Source organism: Mastigoproctus giganteus, chromosome 3 (genome assembly GCF_048544385.1).
Source record: "Mastigoproctus giganteus isolate SK-2022 chromosome 3, ASM4854438v1, whole genome shotgun sequence".
Taxonomy (NCBI): domain Eukaryota; kingdom Metazoa; phylum Arthropoda; class Arachnida; order Uropygi; family Thelyphonidae; genus Mastigoproctus; species Mastigoproctus giganteus.
This window is the reverse complement of record NC_143577.1, coordinates 192,126,754-192,149,833: the sequence shown is the minus strand read 5'-3', so window position 1 is coordinate 192,149,833 and position 23,080 is coordinate 192,126,754. Positions and strand designations below refer to the sequence as shown.

The following is a 23,080-nucleotide window of genomic DNA, read 5'->3' as shown; positions in this document are numbered from 1 at the left end:
ACTACATATGGGAAACAGCAACCCCAGAGCAACGTATCAACTCTGTGGTACTACACTGACAGTGGTAGAGAATGAAAGGGACCTGGGGGTGGTGGTGCAGGCAGATATGAAGTTCTCTGAGCAGTGCAGACGAGCTGCAAGAGTAGCTCATGGTGTATTGTCAATGATATATAGGAATTTTTCTAGCAGGGATAAGGAGGTGATTATTCCCTTGTATAAGGCAATGGTCAGGCCACACCTAGAGTACTGTATACAGGCCTGGAGGCCTCATTTCAGGAAGGATGTAGAGCTGCTGGAACGAGTACAGAGAAGGGCAACTAGATTGGTGAATGGGAAAAAGGGGTTCTCTTATGAAGAAAGGCTTAAGTTTTGCAAATTACAGTGTCTGGAAACTAGGCACCAGCGGGGTGATCTGATAGAGGTGTACAAAGCCTTGAATGGTTTGAGCATGCTCAATGCTGATGGGATTCTTCCTCTAGCTCAGAAAAATCACCTGAGAGGGCATAAATTCAAATTGAGGAAAGACAGATGTAGGATAGATGTGCGGAAATTTGCCTTTAGCCAGCGGGTGGTTGGTGGGTGGAACAGACTTCCATCCCTTGTCGTGGAAGTTGATAGCCTAAATAAGTTTAAGGCTCAGCTGGACAGGTATTTCGAACGAACAGAGGGGTGAAGTGGAAGTGGTTATTTTTATTTATTTATGTTACTTTTTTTTTTTTTTTGGCTGATGCTGCATAAGCTTGCTTTCTTGCATCAAATGCCTCTACTAATGCGAAATGCTAATGCTAAAGAACTCTGGCTAAGAAAACAAGGAAAGAAACATAATTGAAATTTTACAAAGTAATGGCAATACCAACACTTCTTTATGGCTTTGAAACATGGATACCGAAACAAAGAGACATTAATAGAATACAAGCTGCAGAAATGAAATTTTTAACATATGTTAAAGGATGTACAAAATTAGATAAAATACCAAATGTAAATAAGAGAGGAATTAAAGATTTACTCAGTTAATGGAAAAATTATAAAATATAGACAATAGAAGATGGAAAGAACATGTAGAAAGAATGGAAGATAATAGATTCCCTAAATTAGCTTATACATATAGAGCAAAAGGAAAAAGAGACAGTTGTTGTTTGTTATTTGGTTTTTAGGAATATTAGCAACTAAGGCCATATTGCTCCGAGAATATGCGGTGGTCATTCCCTTGACCTTTCTGCATCCTCCGTATTTGGTGGTGATGGGCTCGAACCCCGGTCTAATCAAGAAGCATGTGCTACGCACTGCTGCTCCTTCCCACCTGGCTACGGAGGCGCCAAAAAAAAAAAAAAAAAAAAAGAGACAGAGGAAGACCAAAGAAAAGATGGGCAGACCTCTTCGAGATCGGAACAGGCAGATCGCCTAATCCATGAAGGAAGATAAGATAAGATAAGGATACTAGTATTAGCAAATGATGCAAGGAAGCAACCTTATACATCAGACAATAAAAAAACCTATCCAACTTTTGTCCATTCTCTCTAATAATTTGTCTAATTCTTTTCTTAAATTTATTCACACTATGGTAGTTTGTTCGGACAATCAGTTAGTCCATGGCTGAAAGCAAATTTTCATAGCTCTATCCTGCAGCCATCCTTTTTAAATTTATGTTCCTTTATGCATGTTGTCTAAGAAAGAGTAAAGACACTATCAGCATTTATTTACTCAATCCACTTAAACCCTTCAATCAGTTCTCTTCTCAGATGCAGTTTTCCAAGTGCTGCAATTTGCAGAACTGAAATGTTTCATGATAAGAATTAGTCAAGACCAGTCAAGCAAGTTTGACTAATCTGGTTGCTCTTCTCTAGCACCTCCGTAGCCAGGTGGGAAGGAGCAGCAGTGCGTAGCACACACTTCTTGATTAGACCTGGGTTCGAGCCTGTCACCACCAAATACGGAGGAGGCGGAAAGGTCAGGGAATGACCACCGCATATTCCCGGAGCAATATGGCCTTAGCTGCTAATGCTCCTAAAAACCAAATAACAACATAACAACAACAGCTCTTCTCTACACCTGTTCCAAGGGATACACATCATTCCTAACAAAATGGCAATTACACGAATTTATCTTTCATTCCTGGCTTTAATTATTCAAGAAATAACTAACCAAAAACTAATTTTTTCTTAATGTTTTTTTTCTAGCTTAAATGAGGCTTCCAGGCCTATATGTGGTACTCAAGAAGTGGCTTAACTTGCCTTGCACAATGGGATAATCACTTCCTAGTCCCGGCTGGAAAAATTCCTGTATATCATTGACAAAACCCAATGAGCTGTCCTAGCAGATTGCACCACACTCAGAAAATTTCATGTCAGGCTGCACAATTACCCCTAGATCTCTTTCATTCTCCATCGCCTTTGAGTGTGGTACTACCCAATTCATGTGTTATTCAGGGATTAGTACTACTCATGTGCAGTACCTTGCATTTCTTAATATTACACCTCAATTGCCAACTGTCAGGCCATTTTTCTAGGTCCTACTGCAGTAGTATGGCTTGATTCCTGTCATTAACCAATCTCCCAACCTTAGTTGGGAGATTGGTTAATGACAGGATTGGTTAATAAAATAATATTATCAAATATTGAAAACAGTATGGAGCAGCACAGAAATGAATCCTGAGGACCTCCACTAATAACATTAGTACAAGAAGAGCAGTGCTGATTTATAACCAACCTCTGCCATTCAACCATCTCTTTAACCATAGCAACAACTTACTCCTAATGCCACAGTAGTCTTTCATGTGGAACAGTGTCAAAACCTTCACCGAAAACTAAAGATATGATATCAAAATTAATTTTTGCATCCAGTTCCTTTGCTATGCCTAATAGTAGCTAAACAGATTGGTGAGAAAAGATCTTCCCTTAACAAATCCATGCTGTGATTTCCGTATAACTCCATTCCTGTCAAAACAATCCTGCGATACTTCTTTAACCACTGACTTCATTATTTTCACTGAAACCGAGGTCAAATGGCCAAAAGATGTAAACCTGTTTTTTGCTGTTCCTCTTAATATAATTGGATAGATCCATCAGTCCCATGCGCCTTGTTTACTTTTAGCTTCACTTTTTTCTCAGTTACGACATTTAGTAGCCAGTTATAAATCATTTATAACTACTAAATCATTTAGTAGCCAGTTATAACTTGGTATGGTTCTGATATTCCCACCCATAAAAAATTCTTCATGGGCAGATGCAAAATATTTATTTAATTTGTTAGCAACCTGAACAGGAACATCAATAGCTATACCATTTAACATAAGCAAAGAATTCTTTGCTGTTTAATTCTTTTCTTTGCATCGTTAGCCAAAGACTTCTCATTATCTACCTTAGCTTGCATAACCCTTTAGTGACTTGATTGTAGACTAGTTTGTATTTACTGTAGATTTCTGTATCCCAGATAATTTATAATAATTCTATGCATTTTTCTTTCTTCTCTGTCACTAGTTTCATCGGGTCATCTGTCATCCATTCAGGTCTAAACCTTGAACAGTATCCCTTAGTTGGTATCAAAACCTTGATAGCATCTAAAATTACTTCCCAGAACGGTTTCCATTTTAGAATTTGCAGTTTATAACAATTCCAGGCTCAGAAAATACAAGAAAAGATTAACAGTAAATTCTTCTACTGTTCATCATTTTGAAAAGTCAAAATAACATTAGCCATTTTATCATTTCTAAGTTCAAATGTAAGTTTGAAATTGTGCAACATTTGCAATATCCTATCGAAACATGTCATTGTCAAATCCTTGAAAGTCTTCGGAAGGTCATTTTGACCACAAATCACTGCAGAATAAATTAAAAAGAATTGCTACCAGATGGCAGTATAGCAAAAGAGGAAACTTCTTTCACAAAAAATACATCACTTCCCAAGCCTTTTAAAGGATGGGTAATAATATTACCACACTGATTAAAATGAAGTTTTCATAACCGTCAAGAAAATAACAAAAATAATGGGCTTAAACCAATATTGTAGCAATATAGAGCATTAAGTATTTTCATAACATGCAAATTTAAGATAACCCTTCATTTTTTAGTTAACCAACTATGGGAAAAACATCATGCAAGTATAATATTAATAAAGTAATATGAAACTGACTTTATATTACTTTATTAATATTAACATGAAATTGACTTCAAGATTTAAACTATACAAAATATTTCTCAATATGCTTACAAATGGCCTACCCTATGTATATCAAACAAACTGTCATAAAGAAAACTATGCATATAAACAAAACTTATTTAATGGCATCTAAAGTACATTTATTTTATTAGATAAATCATAAACGAACCTAATGGTATTATCAACTACTCCAAGTTCCCCTTGGCTTTCATCACAGTTTTGGTTCCTTTCAGCTTCACTTAAATACTGCAAATAATTTAATTATAACATGAACCATGTTACAGTTCATAACTTTTCACGTGAAGATAAATTTTAAGTGATTTAAATAGTTAAGAAAGTAAATTAAATACTTTTGAAAGAACTAAATAATTATAGAATCACCCTAACAATATTGTATAAAATTATGCTAACAATCATTTTTTTTTTTTTAAATTAACTGTGCTGATTAAGAAATTATAACAGCAGCAACAATATTATTCTAACAATTATAGACACATTTAATTTGCTTTAAATTGTTTTGATTGTATTGTCTCCCCCCACCCAGTATGACTCACAGAAAAAACAAATGCATTTTGTTATCTGAAAACAGCTTGGATAAAAACAAGTAAAATAAGTTCTCCAGCCTCATCAAAGATAATTTTCTACTGAAATTCGACACCTGAATAATCAAGTCTCAACATTTTGTGATGACATATTATTAAATGTAATGTTTAATTGTATTTCAATCAATTTTTAATACTATATTTTCTGGACTTTCTATAAGCTGCACTTTTTTTTTTTACTGGAAGATGTTATCTAATATTGCTTTGCATCTTATGGTCCAAAGGTATATTAAATGAACACAGTATGTTTTTATCTCTAGCTGTAACTAGAGAAAGTATGGTCAAAACATTCACATAGACTTCTGAAAAAAACTAGCTTTTGGTGTGCGTGTGGGCGGTCAGCTCGGATAACACAAAGGAGGCACCAAAAAAGGCCAGCTGCTGGATTAAACAGTCAGTTGTGATTCTAGGAGGCATCAATCAACCAGCCATTGAACATCTCAATTAGCAAACCTTTTAAAGCATGAATGAAGATTAAACCAAAATGGATGTACCAACTCACAATTTGACACCAACAGACAAATGAAGAGACCAACAATTTCATGGGTACGCAAATGGGAGAAAAATCCTGGGCATTAGTAAAATACAACAAGTCTTTCAAGAAATGTGAATCAGCAATACCCTTGATATTCTAAAGATAATGCTCTCTTTGAAGAAAGTGAAAGTTCAGAATATTGGTAATGATGAATGTGACAGGAGAAATGAGTTTTTGATGTTCCATACTGATATTTTGATTGGAGGGAGGAAGGGTCATGTTCTTAGATAAGACGCACATAGAATATGATGTAGTGCACTAAGCTGATGTTGGTTGTCAGTGTAATGTTCCATAACTTTGGTGTGACGTATGTGGGGGATAGCAAATGTGAACAGTAGTATGTCATAAGCCAAATGATGTGGGATGAGTATGATAAACAGCTATAGCAGCACTCAAAATAATTGCACCTCATTTTTTAGTTTGTTTATTCTTATACTGGCAGCTAATATTTTAGAAATAGCCGTGAGAACATAAATAAGTTATAATGACAGCATATGAAACTATTAATTGGAGAAAAATTTACTTTTATGCCTTAATGGTATAAAAGTACCATTAAGAAAATAAGTGCTATTTTCCAAAATAACAGCAGCTTACTTATGGTTCACATAACAACAAAAATTCTATGAAAGAAAGCAGTGATTTTTTTCATTACTTTGCTCATACTAGGATGACAGGCAGCTATACAGGGTGCCTGTATAGCTGCCTGTCCGACCTCAAAAATATTGGTACAAACATTTAGGGGAGATAGGTAACATCTAAAGGAATGTGAATCACATAGGAACCCATAACCGGAAACATCACCGTAAGTCGGTACACGGCGCTGTTCATCAGTTCGCAAGAGGGAAAATTTCTGGTTTACTCATTCAAGCAGTAGTCGCCGCACAAAGAGCATGCATCGATATACGAACTGTGAGCTGGCAGACATGCACCTAGCATATGATTAGCAGAGGGCCCACATGGTGTGCGCTCCCATGTGGCACAACATCGCTTCGCAATAAATGTGTGGCCAGGTATGGTCGGTGACTGCTTAGTCAGCCCATACCTGTTACCATCCTGCATGAACTCCACTAAATATTCGATCTTTCTTGAACAAGTTCTACCAGGGTTACTTGATGATGTTCCAGCAAAAGTGAGACGCAACATTTGGTTGCAACATGACGGGGCACCTGCCCATTATGGAAGGTGTGTTCGTGACCATTTGAACAGGTGTTTTGGGCGTTGATGGATTGGCCGTGGTGGACCAGTTGCCTGGCTCACACGCTCACCTGATTTATCGAGCCCTGATTTCTTTATGTGGGGGGGACCCTCAAATCTGTCGTGTATGAATCACCTGTGGAGATGGAAATGGATCTCGTGGCGAGACTCGTCTGCGCTGCTGCTACTATCAAAGAAACTCCAGGTGTGTTCGACCATGTCTGCCAGTCCATGCTGTGTTGATGTCACGCATGCATCGCATCTCATGGTGGAACCTTCAAGCATCTGTTGTAACATCATGAAATGCATCCATCTCGTACTCCATTGTTAATATTATGTCAAATAAATGTTTGCCACTAATTACTCTCTTGTGTCATTTCTGCTTCTTGTGCCTCTGCTACTACTTTCTCGTGACGTTTCCGGTTATGGGTTCCTATGCGATTCACATTCCTTTAGATGTTACCTACCTCCCCTAAACGTTTGTACCAATATTTTTGAGACACCCTGTATAATCAGAAAACACAACAAAGTGCATAATAATATTTTGTTGGCCTACCCCTTGCTTTGATTTTGACCACTTTGAGGACTGCTGCACATTGTCATGGCATCAACTGGATAAGGTCCTGAATGCACTGCTGGGAAATTTCATGGTACCAAACATGAATTAATGTCCCCTGAAGCTTTCTAAGTGTTTTTGGTTTCTTTTGCATTACTGAAACACCCATTTTGTCCCAACAATTTTCAACTATATTGAGGTTTGGAACATTCCAAACTTCAAACCAACATTTCTAGGATATGTTATTGTGTGAATTGATTTATCCTTCAACTCATTTTTGCACCTGTGGACAGTAAAGACAGAAAAATAAATTACGTTTATTTAAGCAAGAGTGTGATGTTTTATAACTTTAAAACATTTACTAATTTTATGAAGTAGTACTTATGGTTTTGACTCTATGATATGAGCACAGTCCTCCTGAAAAATGCAATTGGCAACAACCCCATAGTGATCTCTAATTGTGGGAAGTAATTTTGTCTCAAGAATGTCCTTGTACACCTCAGCATTCACTGTACCCTTCACAAATTCAAGACAACCAACACCTCTATGTGAAATATAGCCCCATATCATTTGGGATGCAGAATGTTTCACTGTGGAAAAAATATCAGGAAGAAATTCTTCTCTACTTTGTCTAATAATCTGCCTGGCTGTCCAAACCATGTAAATTGAATTTTGATTTATCAGAGAAAATAACACATTTCCACTGATCCTCTCACTTTACACACTGAACTTTCATTTTATGTGTTTCTTGGGGATGATGTATTACTGATCCCGTACTTGCCTTTACTCCTGAATTCTCCTCCCATGCTGTTTTGAGATCTGTCGATGAGGATCTTCTGTTTTGTACACACAAACGGGCCAGAAATCTGCCTTGGCCTCCAGAAGATATTTGTAGAAGTCCACTTCCTTTCTTTCCTATTCAAACTGCCAGTCTCTGATAATTTTTGTAATAAATGGACCACTGCTGACTGATTACAGTGAATCTTTTTAAATATTTCATGCATAGAATATCCTGCGTTCAACACAGAAGCAACACTTTTCCTGTGTGGTGGGAATTGTGAATATGTACTGTATTTATACTGCCACCAGGATGATGCAATCATATATGGCATGTGACACTGGAATGAGATTATAAGTGCCAGATGCAAAATTTTTATGCTCCTCCAAACGAATAAGTTTGGAGATTTTTTTGGAAATTTTTTTTCCAAAAAAATCCATTTGAAACTTTTTATGGAAAAATGTTTTTTGGAAATTTTTACCACATCTTCTTGATTAATTAACATATTAAATTGTGTTTTGCAAATAGATTAAATAGTCTTAGTCATGTACGTTAGCTTATTTTTTAAATTTAGGTAGTGAGTTGTAACTTACAAAATCACTAGTTAAATTTTAAAAAAATAAGCTAATGAACATGACTAAGACTATTTAATACATTTGTAAAATGTAACCAGTAGTGCAGAGGAGTAGCAGGATTTTAATTGTAATATATAAGTAGCTTGAAGGTTCTAATTACTTGTTGGGCATATATCTTTTTTGTGTTAGCTAGGGATAAAATTTATTTAACATTGTGATCTTACAGTATTATATAACACATATCTCATACTTTATAGTGTAAGGTAGAATGTAAAACTAGATAGTGTAATATGTATCACTACATTTAGGAATCTATTAGCATAGTGTAGCATTGTCAATTAATCACTTCAATTAATTAATCTTATTAATTTTTTGTTGTTAATTAATTAAATTGTATTTAAATGGAAATCATGGCAGCAAAGCAACAGGTACAAGGTAGCGAGAGGTGCTGTGGCTTGGGGCAAAACCGAAGGGGGCAATCCTCCAATGCATCACAGGCTAAAAAATATGCAAAATTTTGTGCATATTTTCATGAAATGTTTGCAGCCCTTTCTGGAACAGGAAAAGATCTAGCCAAGGAAGATTTCCTTGTGTGTGCTAGGTGCAGAGAGTGTGAAGAAATTAGGTGCCAACTCAGCATTCTGATGGGAGTCTACAAGAGTTTGAAGAGTAGGGTAGATTCCCTCGAAGGAATTAAAATGGGGGCCCATCAAGCTCTCAGCTGCCCAACTCAATGCTATAGCTCACTCTTGTGCATCAGGCAACATAGTGGCAATCTTCAAAGCAGAATGTGCTGGTTGCACAGGAGCTAATTATTGTTGGTGACTATTGTCAGGGAGATGAGAAATATATTGCGCAAAAAGGATAGATGGAATAGGATTAGGGTATTTCTGCTAGGGGCAAAAGTTGATGATGCTGTAGAACAGATATCATCTTTTAAGGGCACAAAAGGTGATATATCTGTACACATTGGCACTAATGACATTAAAAGTAGGAGATCTGTGGACTTACTTAACAAGTACAGGTCAATGTTGAAAAAAAGTTCAGTTAGGGTTAAATTTGAAAGTATCTGCAATTCTGCCCAGACAAGATAGAAGGGACTATATGAGAGCCTTGTAAGCCAACTGGGCTATCCGGGTGGGTAAAGTGCCTGCCTGGCAACCCAAAGGTCGTGGGTTCGATTCCCGCCTCAGGCTTGGATCAAAGTACGGCAAAAAACTTGGGAGGTGCATTATGGCCACAGAAGGCTATGCACCAACAACTATAAAAAAAAAAAAAAAAAAAAAAATGAGAGCCTTGTCAATCAATTTGGCCCTGGAGAGTTGTGCAAGGCTAGTGGGGTAGAATTTTTCTCAGTGTGGGCTGTGCTTGTTAACTGGAGAGACTGCTTTACAGGGATGGGATACAAGAATATTTGCTGATGCTATCAAGGCAGTGTTAGGTGGGTCGGATAGCTTGGGAGGATTCATAGACTAATAGATTAACAGTAGCTGCAGCATAGGTGAAAGTGATCCTTGCACTGCTTCTGTTGGAATGAGCAGCAGCCTGTAAAGCAAGGTGCTGGGTATTTCAAGAACTGCTGGGAGTCATCATGGAATAAGTAAATACATGGGCTGTGTTAGGGTAACTAAGAGTAAGAACAGGTGCATGTATACTTGAATGTACACCAATGCTAGAAGTATAGTAAATAAATTTGATGAATTTGAAGTGCTAGTCAAGACATCAAAGGCAGATATTGTTGGAATATCAGACGTGGTGTCACACAGATATAAGGAATGCAGAATTGGAATTTGGGGAGTACAATGTGTACAGAAAGAATAGGAGAGGAGGAGAGGTTATACTGTTAGTTAAGAAACACACAAAATCTAAGGCAGTGCATCCAGTTGACATGGGAAAGTAAAAATGAGAGTAGGACTGTGTTATACACCTAATGATTCTAATGAGTACAATGAACAACTGTACAGAGAAATAGAGTGGGCTAGTAAATCAGAATGTCTTATAATGGGAGATTTTAACTTCCCAGATATTGACTGTAACTTGTGTGTTAGTCACTCGCACACTAGCAAGACTTTAAGATTTGTTGCATGATTGTTTTCTACAGCAGCATGTTCGAGAGGCAACCAGAGGGAGTAATACTCATGATCTGATTATCAGCAGTGATTATTCATGCATTAAGAATCTGCAGATAAAGGGACCGCTAGGTGGCAGTGATCACAGTGTACTGATGTGGAATTTAGTCAAATATGTAACTACCATCAGGGATAAAAGGAAAGGTTTTTGCTTTTATAAAGGTGACTACAGTGATCTCAGAGATTTTTAAATTCTATACAGTGGGACCAACTGATAAAGCTGATATCAAAAACAAATTCTAAATGGGAAGCATTCAAGAAATTAATCTTGTAAGCTATTAGGCTTTTCATACCAAACTAAGAAATACTGTTCAAGGTTTAAGCCTAAATGGATGTCAAATGAACTAATGAGACTCGTGGCAGACTAGAAAAATGCATGGGATTGATAGCTTATCCTTGTAATGTTTGCACCCCTTGCAAACTGTTGCTTGCTTCACAGTGTCTCTCTGTAAAACAACCTGAATGCTATGAAAATCTAATCTAGAAAGCAATTCTTATCAAAAACTATATTACAGCATGCTGCACTGATTTAGATAAAGAAATCTTGTGAAATAGAGTAAATAAATATAGTATTAGTATTAATAGTGGCATATGATGCAAGCATTATAACATCATCAGCCAAAAAAAAAAATCTGATTTCACCTATCCATTCACTCTAATAGTTTGTTTACTTCTTCCTTGAATTTATTCAAATTATCCACTTCCAGATGTGAGCCCCCGCATGCCCAGGGGCTCACATCTGGTGAGTATGGGCTTGGCACATCCAAGGTCCTGAGCTGGATATCATCATTCTTCTCTTTCTTGGTGATTCTCTTCTAGTTCCCTCTCTCTCACTCTCTCTCTCTCAGGGTAACTCGGGGAATTTTTTTTTTTTTTTTGGCTGGTGTAGCATAAGCCTCAGGCTTCCTTGCACCATATAGCTAATAATAATAATAATAACAATGGATGGAAGCTTTTTCTAGCAATCAACCACCCATTATCTGAAGTTAAACTCCAAACATAAATTCTGCAATCATCCTTCCTCAATTTGAATTTATGTCCCCTTATGCACATAGTCTGAGCAAGAGGAAGAATCTCATCGACATTCAGTTTGCTGAAGTCATTCAAATCCCTTAACATCTCCTAAGTCTTCAGATAATGCAATTTGCAGAACTGAAGCCTTTCTTTGTAAATGCACCTCTTTGTTACCCTTAGCAATCTCATCCCATCTCTGTACCTATTCTAGCAGCCATACATCCTTCCTAAAATGGGGCCTCCAGAACTGTATGCAGTACTGAAATTGTGGTCTAATCACTGCCTTGTACAATGGGATAATCACCTCCTTATCCAAGCGAGCAAAATTCCTGTAACTCATTGACAAAATCCGTAATGTTTAATGCTTTAGCCATTTCAGCCATGGTGTATTATTATTATAATTAGCCATATGGTGCAAGGAAGCTTGAGGCTTTTGCTGCACCAGCCAAAAAAAAAAAAAAAAATTCTGAATTATCCCTGTGAGAGAGAGAGAGAGAGAGAGAGAGAGAGAGAGAGAGAGAGAGAGAGAGAGAGAGAGAGTGTCTGAAATAGAAGGGAATTGCCAAGCAAGAGAAGAATGATGATATCCAGCTCAGGACCCTGGGTGTGTGCCAAGCCCATACTCACCAAATGTGAGCCCGTGAGGTTATAGAAGGAAGGGGGGGGAGAACTTTGAAAGCAGCCCAGTTCATGAGCCAATACTCAATGATGAGAATTTGCTTAACATTAGTGGGTGTTGTGGAGCCCACAACTTTCTAACCCATAGAGTACTGCAGAATACACTGAGTTCATATACCGGCTGAATACAGATGTTCCATATGAACAGATGGAACATCTATTTCTTCAAAAGCCACTATAATCTGGAAAATTTAAACATTCTGCTTCTAAACCTGTTTGAATGACAGTTTATGGAAAATAAGATTCCAAAGACTATATGGGTTTGGACTGCAGGCATAAGAGAACTTCCAAGCATTGAGCTGTGTATAACAACTGTGCATACTGCACAGTTGCTATACAATTGCCATATACTTAGTATGCAATTATTATGTACACTTTATATGCTATGTGACACCTGTATGCATCTCTATCACTGAATATATGAACTTTGTGTATCTAAAACCAATTTACTCTATTCATTTGAACAACCTTTATACACTAGATATTCACTAACATTACTGAAAAATCAGAGTAAACTTGCCTGCTTGGCAGAGCTAAGAAGCAGTCCTTCTGGAATCTGATCCTAAAAATATCAATAATAGGAATGAAATACTGTAAGTCACAAAAATACAGTAAATATAAATTAACTGTAATACTTCGTATTCATGTTTATACGTAATAATCACTTGGCATTAGGTCCAAAGAATTATAATTACATTTATATATATATATATAAAGTGAATAAAAGGTAAAAAAAAATATACATTTTTTTTTTTTTTTACCTTCTATCACTATCTCCCTCACTTTTTTTCCCTTTATTGTCCATGCTTTGCATAGGTTTAGCATTTGTTGCCTCTGACTGCACTAGACTACTTTCTCTTTTTTCCATTTTTCTGCCTTCTTGTTTCCAATTTCTTGTTATTCAAAACACACACACACACACACACACACGCACGCACGCACGCACACGCACACACCACTTTATTCAGTACTGAATCAGGCTGCCTTTATTTCTAATAACAGCAAGTGTGCAGCATGGCATGCATTCTGTGTGTTTTAGTCTAATTGTAACTATTCTTCCAGCAAAATATCACATAGCTGCAATAAAGTTGAAGGAAGAAGAAAATGTTTCTGAATAGCTCTCCAGCATATCCCATATATTCTCAATAGGATTGAGGTCAGGTGAATATGGGGGCCAGGGAATATGGTGGAAATTCGTGTCATGTTCTCCAAACTTATTTTTGCATGATTCTGGCACAATGTGCTGTTGCATTGTCATCAATAAAGTGGCCATCACCTTCAAGATAAAAGTGTAACATCGCAAGGTGCACCAGATCTGATACAAAATTCAGGTACTCTCTGGATGATATGCAACCTTCCACCAGTATGGGACCAAGACCATGCCAACAAAATATTCCCCAGCCCATGATACCACTTCCAGATGCTTTGGTTGTCTTAATAAGGCAAGCAGGGTCCATCATTTCGTGAGGTCCTTGACACACTCTGTGCTTACTATCAGTGCAAAAAATTGTATCATGATTTGTCTGACCACACAACTTTTTTCCATTGTTCCACTGTCCAATCACGATGTTCTCAGCACCACTGCAAGTGAATTTTTCTGTTTTTCTCTGAAACAAGTTGCTTCTGAATAGGCAGGCAATTGCCCATACCCAATTTCTTCAATTTCCTATGCATTGTATGGGTTAAAATAGTGCAGTTCTGGGCTTCGTTGGATTCCAATGTTATTTGTTGCAAACTGGATGTCCTATTTCTCCATTTGTTTGTTTGCTTAAGGGCTTTATGGTGCATCAGCATCTGTGGCTATAATGCACCAAGTCAAAGATGTATAAAATGTAAAAATATAATATTATAATAAACATGACAGCTTTGCTCTTGAAGTACTGGTTTTCTGCCATATTTACACCTTTGAGATGTGGAAGAACACACAATGCTTTCACGTCATTAAAAACCTTTGAGATGTTTTAATGTGTTTTTGAAAAAACCACTTATGTTTTTCGTTTCGTGAATCTTGGCTTCTGCCAAACATGCACCCCCATGATTATGACCTTTTTCAAAGTCTGATCATGCATTTTCCCCTTTATGGTTTCAGCTGACTGCAGTCGAAAATCCTGTGCAGTCTTGATGCTCAACAAGGCAACACGTCATCACCCCTTGTCACAGTTTTCTTTGCATCTATCTGCATTTATTTCCATTTCTTCTGTCCGTGATTCTCTTAACACAAAAGATTGTATTTTTTGTCTGGTGTATGTGTACATATTCAGTGATCACTAAATTGTGACCACTTACCTAATACTGTGTTGGGCCGTCATTCACATGGATAACAGCTGCTATTCACCTAGGAATTGCCTCCACTAGATGTCTCAAGATGTCCATTGGGATCTGCAGCCATTCTGCTTGCAAAGCTTTCCAGTGTCAGAATAGGTGACAGCTGTGCATCCATATGCCCCACTTCCCATTCCAAAACATCCCACAGATGTTCAATTGGATTGAGATCAGGTGAATTTGGAGGCTAATCAAGATAAGTGATATCTTCATTGTGTTTCTTCAACCATTTATGCCCAAGTTGTCTGAGAAACACAGTGCATTATCATTTTGGTATATCCTAATTCTGTCCAGGAAAAAATGCAACATGGCAGGGTGCACATGTTCTCCTAGGAGCTAACAGTAGACTATGCCAGTGAAACGTTGGTCCTTATGCAGGAGGGGTCCTAGTTCTTGCCAGTAAAACATGACCCATATTAAGCAACCACTGTCACCTGCCTGGATAGTGTGGCACCATGCTTGTGTGCTACAGAGTTAGCCTTGGAGCACATTAAAACCCACAAGTATCAAAAGTGTATGGTGTACACCTTTGATACTTGTGGGTTTTAATGGGGCTTAGAGGGAAACAGGCATTGTGTGTTATCAGACACTCAGTCTAAAACACTGATGTATCCAATATCTTTCTATTTCAGAAGATTTAGGAGAAGTTCAGTTGGCCTGCCTCTCTAAAATCCACTAATGCACACTTTCTCGATGTTAAGCCCTGTTACTTCACTTAGGTGGCAACGAAGAGGGTCTTACCCTCTTCATGCCTGGTCAGCATGAAGAGGGAAAGACCAAACCCTCCAGCACATGACAGTAAGATGAAACAAATGGCCCTTAGTCCCCAGCGGCTTTCACTCCCCCCCTCTTAAGGGCGCCTCCGTAGCCAGGTGGGAAGGAGCAGCAGTGCATAGCACACGCTTCTTGATTAGACCGGGGTTCGAGCTCGTCACCACCAAATACGGAGGACGAGGAAAGGTCAGGAAATGACCACCACATATCCCGGAGCAATATGGCCTTAGTTGCTAATGCTCCTAAAAACCAAATAACATAACAACTGACCCCCCCTCTTATGGCAGCAAGAGGATCAAAGTGGAAGCACAGGGTGCTAAGAATCTCTGGGTACGACCAGGCTGCCATGCACAGAAACTGAACTTGGCCCGTTACAATGTAAGATCACTCATTGGTGAAGACAGGATATTAGAGCTGGAAAAGGAATCAGAAAATGTGAATTGGAATATCATCGGTTTGGCTGAAACAAGAAGAAGAAATGAATCACTTATAAGTTTATCAAGTGGAAATCTGTTGTACGTGAATGGAAACAGTGAAAGGAGTGAAGGTGGAGTTGGCTTTATGCTCCATAAAGATATAAAAAAACAACATTTTGGAATTCAAAAGTACATCACCAAGGGTGTTAAGACTACTTCTCAGGATTTCTAAGAGGTATAAGCTAAAGGTTATAATGATTTATGCACCAACATCGAGCCATGATGATGAAGAGGTTGAAGAAATGTACACCAAAATTGAGTCTTCTAGATGAACAGAAAACTCAATACACTATCATTATGGGAGACTTCAATGCTAAGGTTGGAAAGAGACAAAACAGCACAGAAAGGAGAACTATACGAAATTTTGGAATTGGTGAAAGAAATGAAAGAGGTAAAAAAAAAAAAAAATTAAAAGGAAAGACTTGTGGAATTTGCAGAATCTCGAGGAATGTCAGTAATGAACACTTTTTTCAAGAAAAGGGTGAACAGAAAGTGGACACAGAAGAGTCCAAATGGATTAACAACTAATGAAATGGACTTCATCCTCACTAACAGAAAATATATTATGAATGATGTTACCGTCCTGAATAAGGTAAATGTTGGAAGTGATCACAGAATGGTAAGATGTACACTTGGTATAGATTGGTTTGGTTTTTTTTTTAGGAGCATTAGCAACTAAAGCCATATTGCTCCGGGAATATGCGGTAGCCATTCCCTGACCTTCCCGCATCCTCCGTATTTGGTGGTGACAGGCTCGAACCCCGGTCTAATCAAGAAGCATGTGCTATGCACTGCTGCTCCTTCCCACCTGGCTACGGAGGCGTCACACTTGGTATAGATGTAGCAAAGGAAAGGAAAAAACTGACTCGAGTAAATAACACAAAGGTCTTTGAGATAACAAAGGAGGAGAAAAAGCAGTATGTACTGGAACTTAAGAACAAGTTTGAGCTTCTGCAGACTGCTTAGGACCAAGATATCGACGAGGAATATTACAAAATTCTGAAAGAGACAAAGCCCAAGAAACCTATAGGTAAAAAGAAATCCAAAGAAGAAAAATTAGTCAAGAAACACTTGTCATGATGAACCGAAGACAACAAATGAAGAGAAAGAAAAACACTGACAAGGAGCAAGTTGAGTATACTGAGTTATGCAAAGCCATTAGAAAGAGACTCAGAGAGGACATAAGAAAATTTAACACAAGAAAAGTAGAACAAGCATTAAGGGAAAACAAAGGATTTAAATCAGCAGCCATGAGCAATAATACAGAAAGACAAATGATACTGAAACTGAAGAATAGCGATGGTGTACTTATAAATAGCAGAGAAGGCATAATTCAAATAGCAAAAGACTACTATAAAGAGTTATACAAGGAGCGAGGGAATGATGCCAGCAGTGGGGAAGATGGATCACAAATTAGTAACATATACAACATACCTGATAACCTTCCTGATGAGGTAGAACATGCGTTGAAGAAAATGAAGAATCAGAAAGCCCCCGGGGGAAGATGAAGTTACTTTTGAGTTGTTAAAATTGGGAGGAAGAGACATGACACAAGACTCTTCACAAAATGCATTAGAAAAGATGTGATGCCTAATGAGTGGAATAATGCAATCATAGTTTTGCTGCAGAAGAAAGGAGATATATCAGAAATTGGAAATTATAGACCAATTAGCTTGTTATCCCACATCTAAAAGTTGTTCACAAGGATCATTACTAACAGATTAGAAAGAATACTTGATGAGAATCAACCAAAAGAGCAAGCTGGTTTTAGGAGACAGGATTCTCAACTATGGATCACCTTCATGTATTGTCACAGCTAATGGAGAAAGCAAATGAATATAAAACACCATTATGCCTGGATTATGCATTTGTGGATTATGAAAAGGCATTTGACTCCATACAGCATAAGGCAATGTTTCGGGCATTGGAAAGACAAGGCATAGATACCCCATACATTATGATTTTGAAGAAAATATATAAGAATGCTACCTCCTTTATTAGACTAGACAAAGACAGTAGCAAATTTAAAATCGAGAAAGGAGTTCGACAAGGAGACACAATATCTCCGAAGCTGTTTACTGCTGCCCTTGAGGAAGCTTTCAGAAGATTAGACTGGTCGCAGAAAGGAGTCAATGCGAATGGAGAGTACCTGAACTATTTACGATTTGCAGACATTGTGGTTGTAAGCCACAATCCCAAAGAATTAGAGGAAAATCTTAATCAGTTATGCAGAGTTATTAAGGATTTTGGACTACAGATGAATATGGCTAAAACAAAAGTAATGATGAACAAGTATGCCATAGAAAGGGACATAATGATTGAAGGAGCAGTAATTGAAAAGGTGGAGTCAGATACTTATCTGGGACAAGTCATTAGCTATAATAATGATAAATGGCTGGAAGTCAAGAGAAGAATAAATTTTGGATGGATAGCATTCAGGAAATATAGTCACATACTGAGGAGCAATATCCCAATTTGTCTGAAATGTAAAATAATGAACCAATGTATACTCCCCAATATGACTTATGGAAGTGAAAGAGCACTCACCAAAAGAATGGAAGAGAAGCTGAGAACTACACAGTGAAGAATGGAATGAATTATATTGGGAATCAGACTGTTAGATAAGAAGAGAAACACATGGATTAGGCAGAAAACTCAAGTAAAGGACATTCTTATCAAAACTAAAGAACTAAAATGGTCTTGGGCAGGACACATAGCTCGAAGACATGATGACAGATGGACTAAGTAAATAACAGAATGGTACCCAAGAGGAGCTAGAAGAAAACCTGGAAGACAACAACAGAGATGGACAGATGAAATTCATGAGTTTGTGGATAGTAAATGGATGGCCATTGCACAAAACAGAAGGAACTGGAAAGTTGCTCAGGAGGCCTTCATCCTGCATGGATTGAAAATTGGTGATGATGATGGTGGTGGTGGTGTACACTGATTCTCTAAGTACACTGCAGGCTTTATCGGGGATCACGAATGGATAATCCTTATCCATTCGTGACTCGGATTCAGCAGACACAACATTTGTTTCTGCTGGATTCCATGGGATCAAGAGAAATGAACTGGCAGATGCTGTGGCCAGATCCCCACAACACTTACTTCCTGTTAGTACCCTATACAGATTACAGGCAGCTAATACACCTAAATTACTCTCCCAATGGCAACAATCTTGGCATGAGCAAGTCACAAACAAGCTCTATCAGATAAAGCCTGTAATTCGACACTAGCAGTGTAGTCTGCACAGGAACCGCAGAGAGGAAGTTGTTCTAGTTCACCTCTGCATAGGACAGCCATCTTATGCATACATTTCTGCTGAGGGCAGATGACTCTCCTGTGTGTGAGAACTGTGGCACCATTTTAACTATTTGTCACATTTTAACTGAGTCTCCAAGTTTTAGACATGAACGTGATTTATATTTTACCGCTTTTAGTCATCTGGCTGAGCCTTATATACTCAGTCAGATTTTATCCGACAATGACCAAGTCTGCTATTTTTAGTTATTTAAAATCAGTAAACTTTTTACATGTATTTAAAATTTAACTTTTATTGTTATTTATTTATTGATATATCTTTTATAGCTATGTCATTATATATTTTAACGCGGTAATCTAATTTATTAGGTCAATAAAAGCTTAAATGTTTTATATATGATCTGGTTTTGGCGCATTATAGCCAGTGCTAATACCTTTCGTGTTTGGGGTTCTCATAAAAAAAAAAAAAAAAAAAGTGGCACCACGCACAATAGGACCATGGACTAGTGTTGCTTGCACCACACACAAAGGCATCTATTGGCATAGGTGTGGTGCTAGGGTTTTTGGCACTCCTAGGCAGAAATATATCTGGCATCCTCGAGATACTTTTATTAAATATTATTTATATAATATCGGTGTAGATACACCATAGATAACTCTTAAGAAAAACTACGATAGTAGTGTGGGAAGCATCATTTCCTCTGTATCTCATATTGTGCTCGTCCTTCACAAGTTACCATGGTATTGCACTACCTTGAATAAGTAATGCTTCACTAATAGAGAAGACTATTGTTAATTATTCTCTGTGGGCATCACCCAGATGGCACCATTTCAATATTGGCCTATCATCAGTGGGTGGGCGGGTACCCTGGTATTGCAGGCATCACAACCCAGTCGTGGAGACAATTACACAATATGAGAGATGCCAAAAGGTTTATATGATAATATTTAAAATAACTAAATGCGACAAGGCATAATATGTTAAGAGTAAGAGTTTAATATCTATATAATATCGGTGTAGATACACCATAGATAACTCTTAAGAAAAACTATGATAGTAGTGTGGCAGGCATCATTTCCTCTGTATCTCATATCGTGCTCATCCTTCACACCGAGAATAATTAACAGTAGTCTTCTCTATTAGTGAAGTGTTACGTATTCGAGGTAGTGCAATATCACGGAAACTCGTTGTGAAGGCACAATATGAGATACAGAGGAAATGATGCCTCCCACACTACTATTATAGTTTTTCTTAAGAGTTATGCCGACCGGGCTAGCCGAGTGGGTAAAGTACCTGCCCGGCAACCCAAAGGTCGCGGGTTCGATTCTCGCCTCGGGCTTGGATCAAAGTACTGCAAAAACCTTGGGAGGTGCAATATGGCCACAGAAGCCGATGTGCCAACAACTACCAAATCAACAACAACAACAACAACTTAAGAGTTATCTATGGTGTATCTACACTGATATTATATAGATATTAAACTCTTACTCTTAACATATTATGCCTTGTCGCATTTAGTTATTTTAGATATTAAATATTATTATAATAAAAATTTTGAATTTTGGTGACCCCAGACGTTGGCACCCCTATGCTCTGCTTACCAGGCTTACCATGTTCCACCGGCCCTGCATTGGTGAATTGCACTACATATTTGGACTCATCCGACCAGCACTCTTGTTTCGAATCCACCAATGTCCAACCAGTGTGTTGTTGCACCACAGAATTGCCATTAACGATATTGAGCAGTGAGGAGAGGGTGTCTCTTGGGTTGTCTGCTGTGGAACTCCTATATATCTGAGTGTTTGATGCATCATCATTTGGGATATTGTTCTTGCATTCCCCATATTCTTTTGTGATGTTAACACAGTAACCTGCAGCTGAGTTTGTATAATGTACTGCACCCTTCACTCACCATGAACATCCATCTTGTGCAATTCTTTATGGTTCTGTCAGCAGGAGGAGATTTGATCCATTTGACACCATTCTTTTTACACCCTAATCACAGTGGGGTGTCAGCAACTGACAAAACAAGCAGTTTCTAATAATGGAGGCATCCGATACATGAGCTCCCAAAATCATGCCCTTTTGAAACTCCACGATATCTTTACTAACTCCCATAACTGATACTTTATCACTTTGACTTGCATGACTAGATGCAAATTACCACTGCTCTACTGTGCAAAACTGTTCGGCTTTTTATGCTGCAGGCTATGCGGCATAGTCCATTACAGATAAGATGGTCACAATTCAGTAATCACTGAGTATATGTAATCATTTACTAATGCAATGAATCCTGTTTGTGTAAACAAACCAATAGGGTTGGCATCTAAATAAGAAATTAGCATAAAAATTAAGAATAATTACTTGAAAATAATTAGAAAAATCTTGACATGATATTTTAAAGCTAGGAAAAATTACACATCACACAAAGCAATGAACTGATGCAAATAAAACTGATTCATTAATAGCAGTGCTCACTGAAGGAAAAGCATCATGAAGAAGGAAAAGCATCATGAATGAAAAGGAGAAATTTAAAACAAGTTCAAAATGAACCAGGAAGTTAAATAATTTAGATTATTGATGTTAGTGTGCAGAGCAAACCATACAATATATAAGGGCACACGAAGTTTCCAGATGGAAACTGATTATAAATACAGAGATGGAATATAACCCAACTAACAATTATTCATTGAATTCATGCATTTCAGAAAGCTGGATATGTGCACTTGGATTTGAGGATTGTCACAGTCTCTCTCTCTCTCTCTCAGGTATGACAAACTACAGCTTGCTACCTGAGAGTCTAAAATGCTGATGGAACTGATACTCAGGTGACGTGTCTCGTTCAAGTGGACCAAATTTTGGTGAAGTCTGAATGTTCTGAGAGAACACCAAATCCAATGCTTGCACCTTCACAATGGGACTGTGAGGCGCCTCCGTAGCCAGGTGGGAAAATAGCAGTAGTGCGTAGCACACGCTTTCTTGATTAGACCGGGGTTCGAGCCCGTCACCACCAAATACGGAGGATGCGGAAAGGTCAGGGAATGACCACTGCATATTCCCGGAGCAATATGGCCTTAGTTGCTAATGCTCCTATAAACCAAATAACAACAACAACAACGGGACTGTGTGTAAGTCCTTACATACTGCACCTTGTATTCTAGAGGTGACCACTCAGGTGCGAGTCAACAAAAGCATGAGGTTGAGGTGTGGTGACCATAAAACAGGGAGCAATGCCATATCCCCCATGTTACCAGGTAATACTAGGTAGATGACTCTCATCAACTGGTGCAATACCATCACTTTGTTTATTGGAGGCTTTAAGTGGTGAAATGCATGATTAGTCTCCAGATCAAAACTCTGGCAATTCTCATCTCTTCCATGATGCTTGATGTCTATTGGGGTTATGATGGACACATCCAATCTTTCTTACATTTCGAGGGTAGTCTTCTAAAATAGTGTTTGCAGGCCAGTTGCTAGACAGTCCATGGAACAGAAAAAACCTATTGGTAACTCTTTAGGAGGCATCCAGATCAGCTACTGTACAAACTTTCTTTTCCACTCTGCCAGGTAGTGAATAGAGGAAGTCTGAGTAGTGTGTATGCTGAGGGCACATTCAGGGCAATATTTTGTCAAGGAGTTGGTATATTCTTGTTGTGTGTATGCCATATCTGAAATTTCATTACTGCATATATGACTCCCCCCACTACTTTTACTGTACTATTGAATACATCATGGCTAGTCAAACAAATAGAACAAACTTATCTGTGAAAAGATCTCAACTTCCCAAACTCTTTCTCATTAATTTCACAAATATGCATGTCTCAGTTCCAACCTCAATGATGTCCATTTTCCCTTACAGTCTGCCAAGCTTCACTTACTTTTCCTGACAGAATCTCAATTATTCGTTGCCCCAACCGCTACTCATCTCAGTTATCCCAATTATTTTCTTTATGGTTTTTTTTTTTTTTTGCATTAAAGGTGGCACTTGTGCATGCTCTGATATTCCCCATCAAAGACTTAGTAATTTG

The 23,080-nt window shown here is 38.0% G+C and overlaps 1 protein-coding gene across 2 annotated transcripts in view; it reads right to left on the bottom strand.

Annotated features, from left to right (window-relative positions):
- LOC150088528 (ERO1-like protein beta) overlaps positions 1 to 23,080 on the bottom strand; it is a 176,134-nt gene that overhangs the window by 128,296 nt on the left and 24,758 nt on the right. For both annotated transcript variants that reach the window (XM_090369548.1, XM_090369551.1), the window contains 2 exons: positions 12,736 to 12,777; positions 4,324 to 4,400 (listed from right to left, as the gene is read on the bottom strand). In XM_090369548.1, coding sequence (XP_090225674.1) covers positions 4,324 to 4,400; positions 12,736 to 12,777 — 119 coding nt within the window. The remainder of the gene's footprint in view (positions 1 to 4,323; positions 4,401 to 12,735; positions 12,778 to 23,080) is intronic.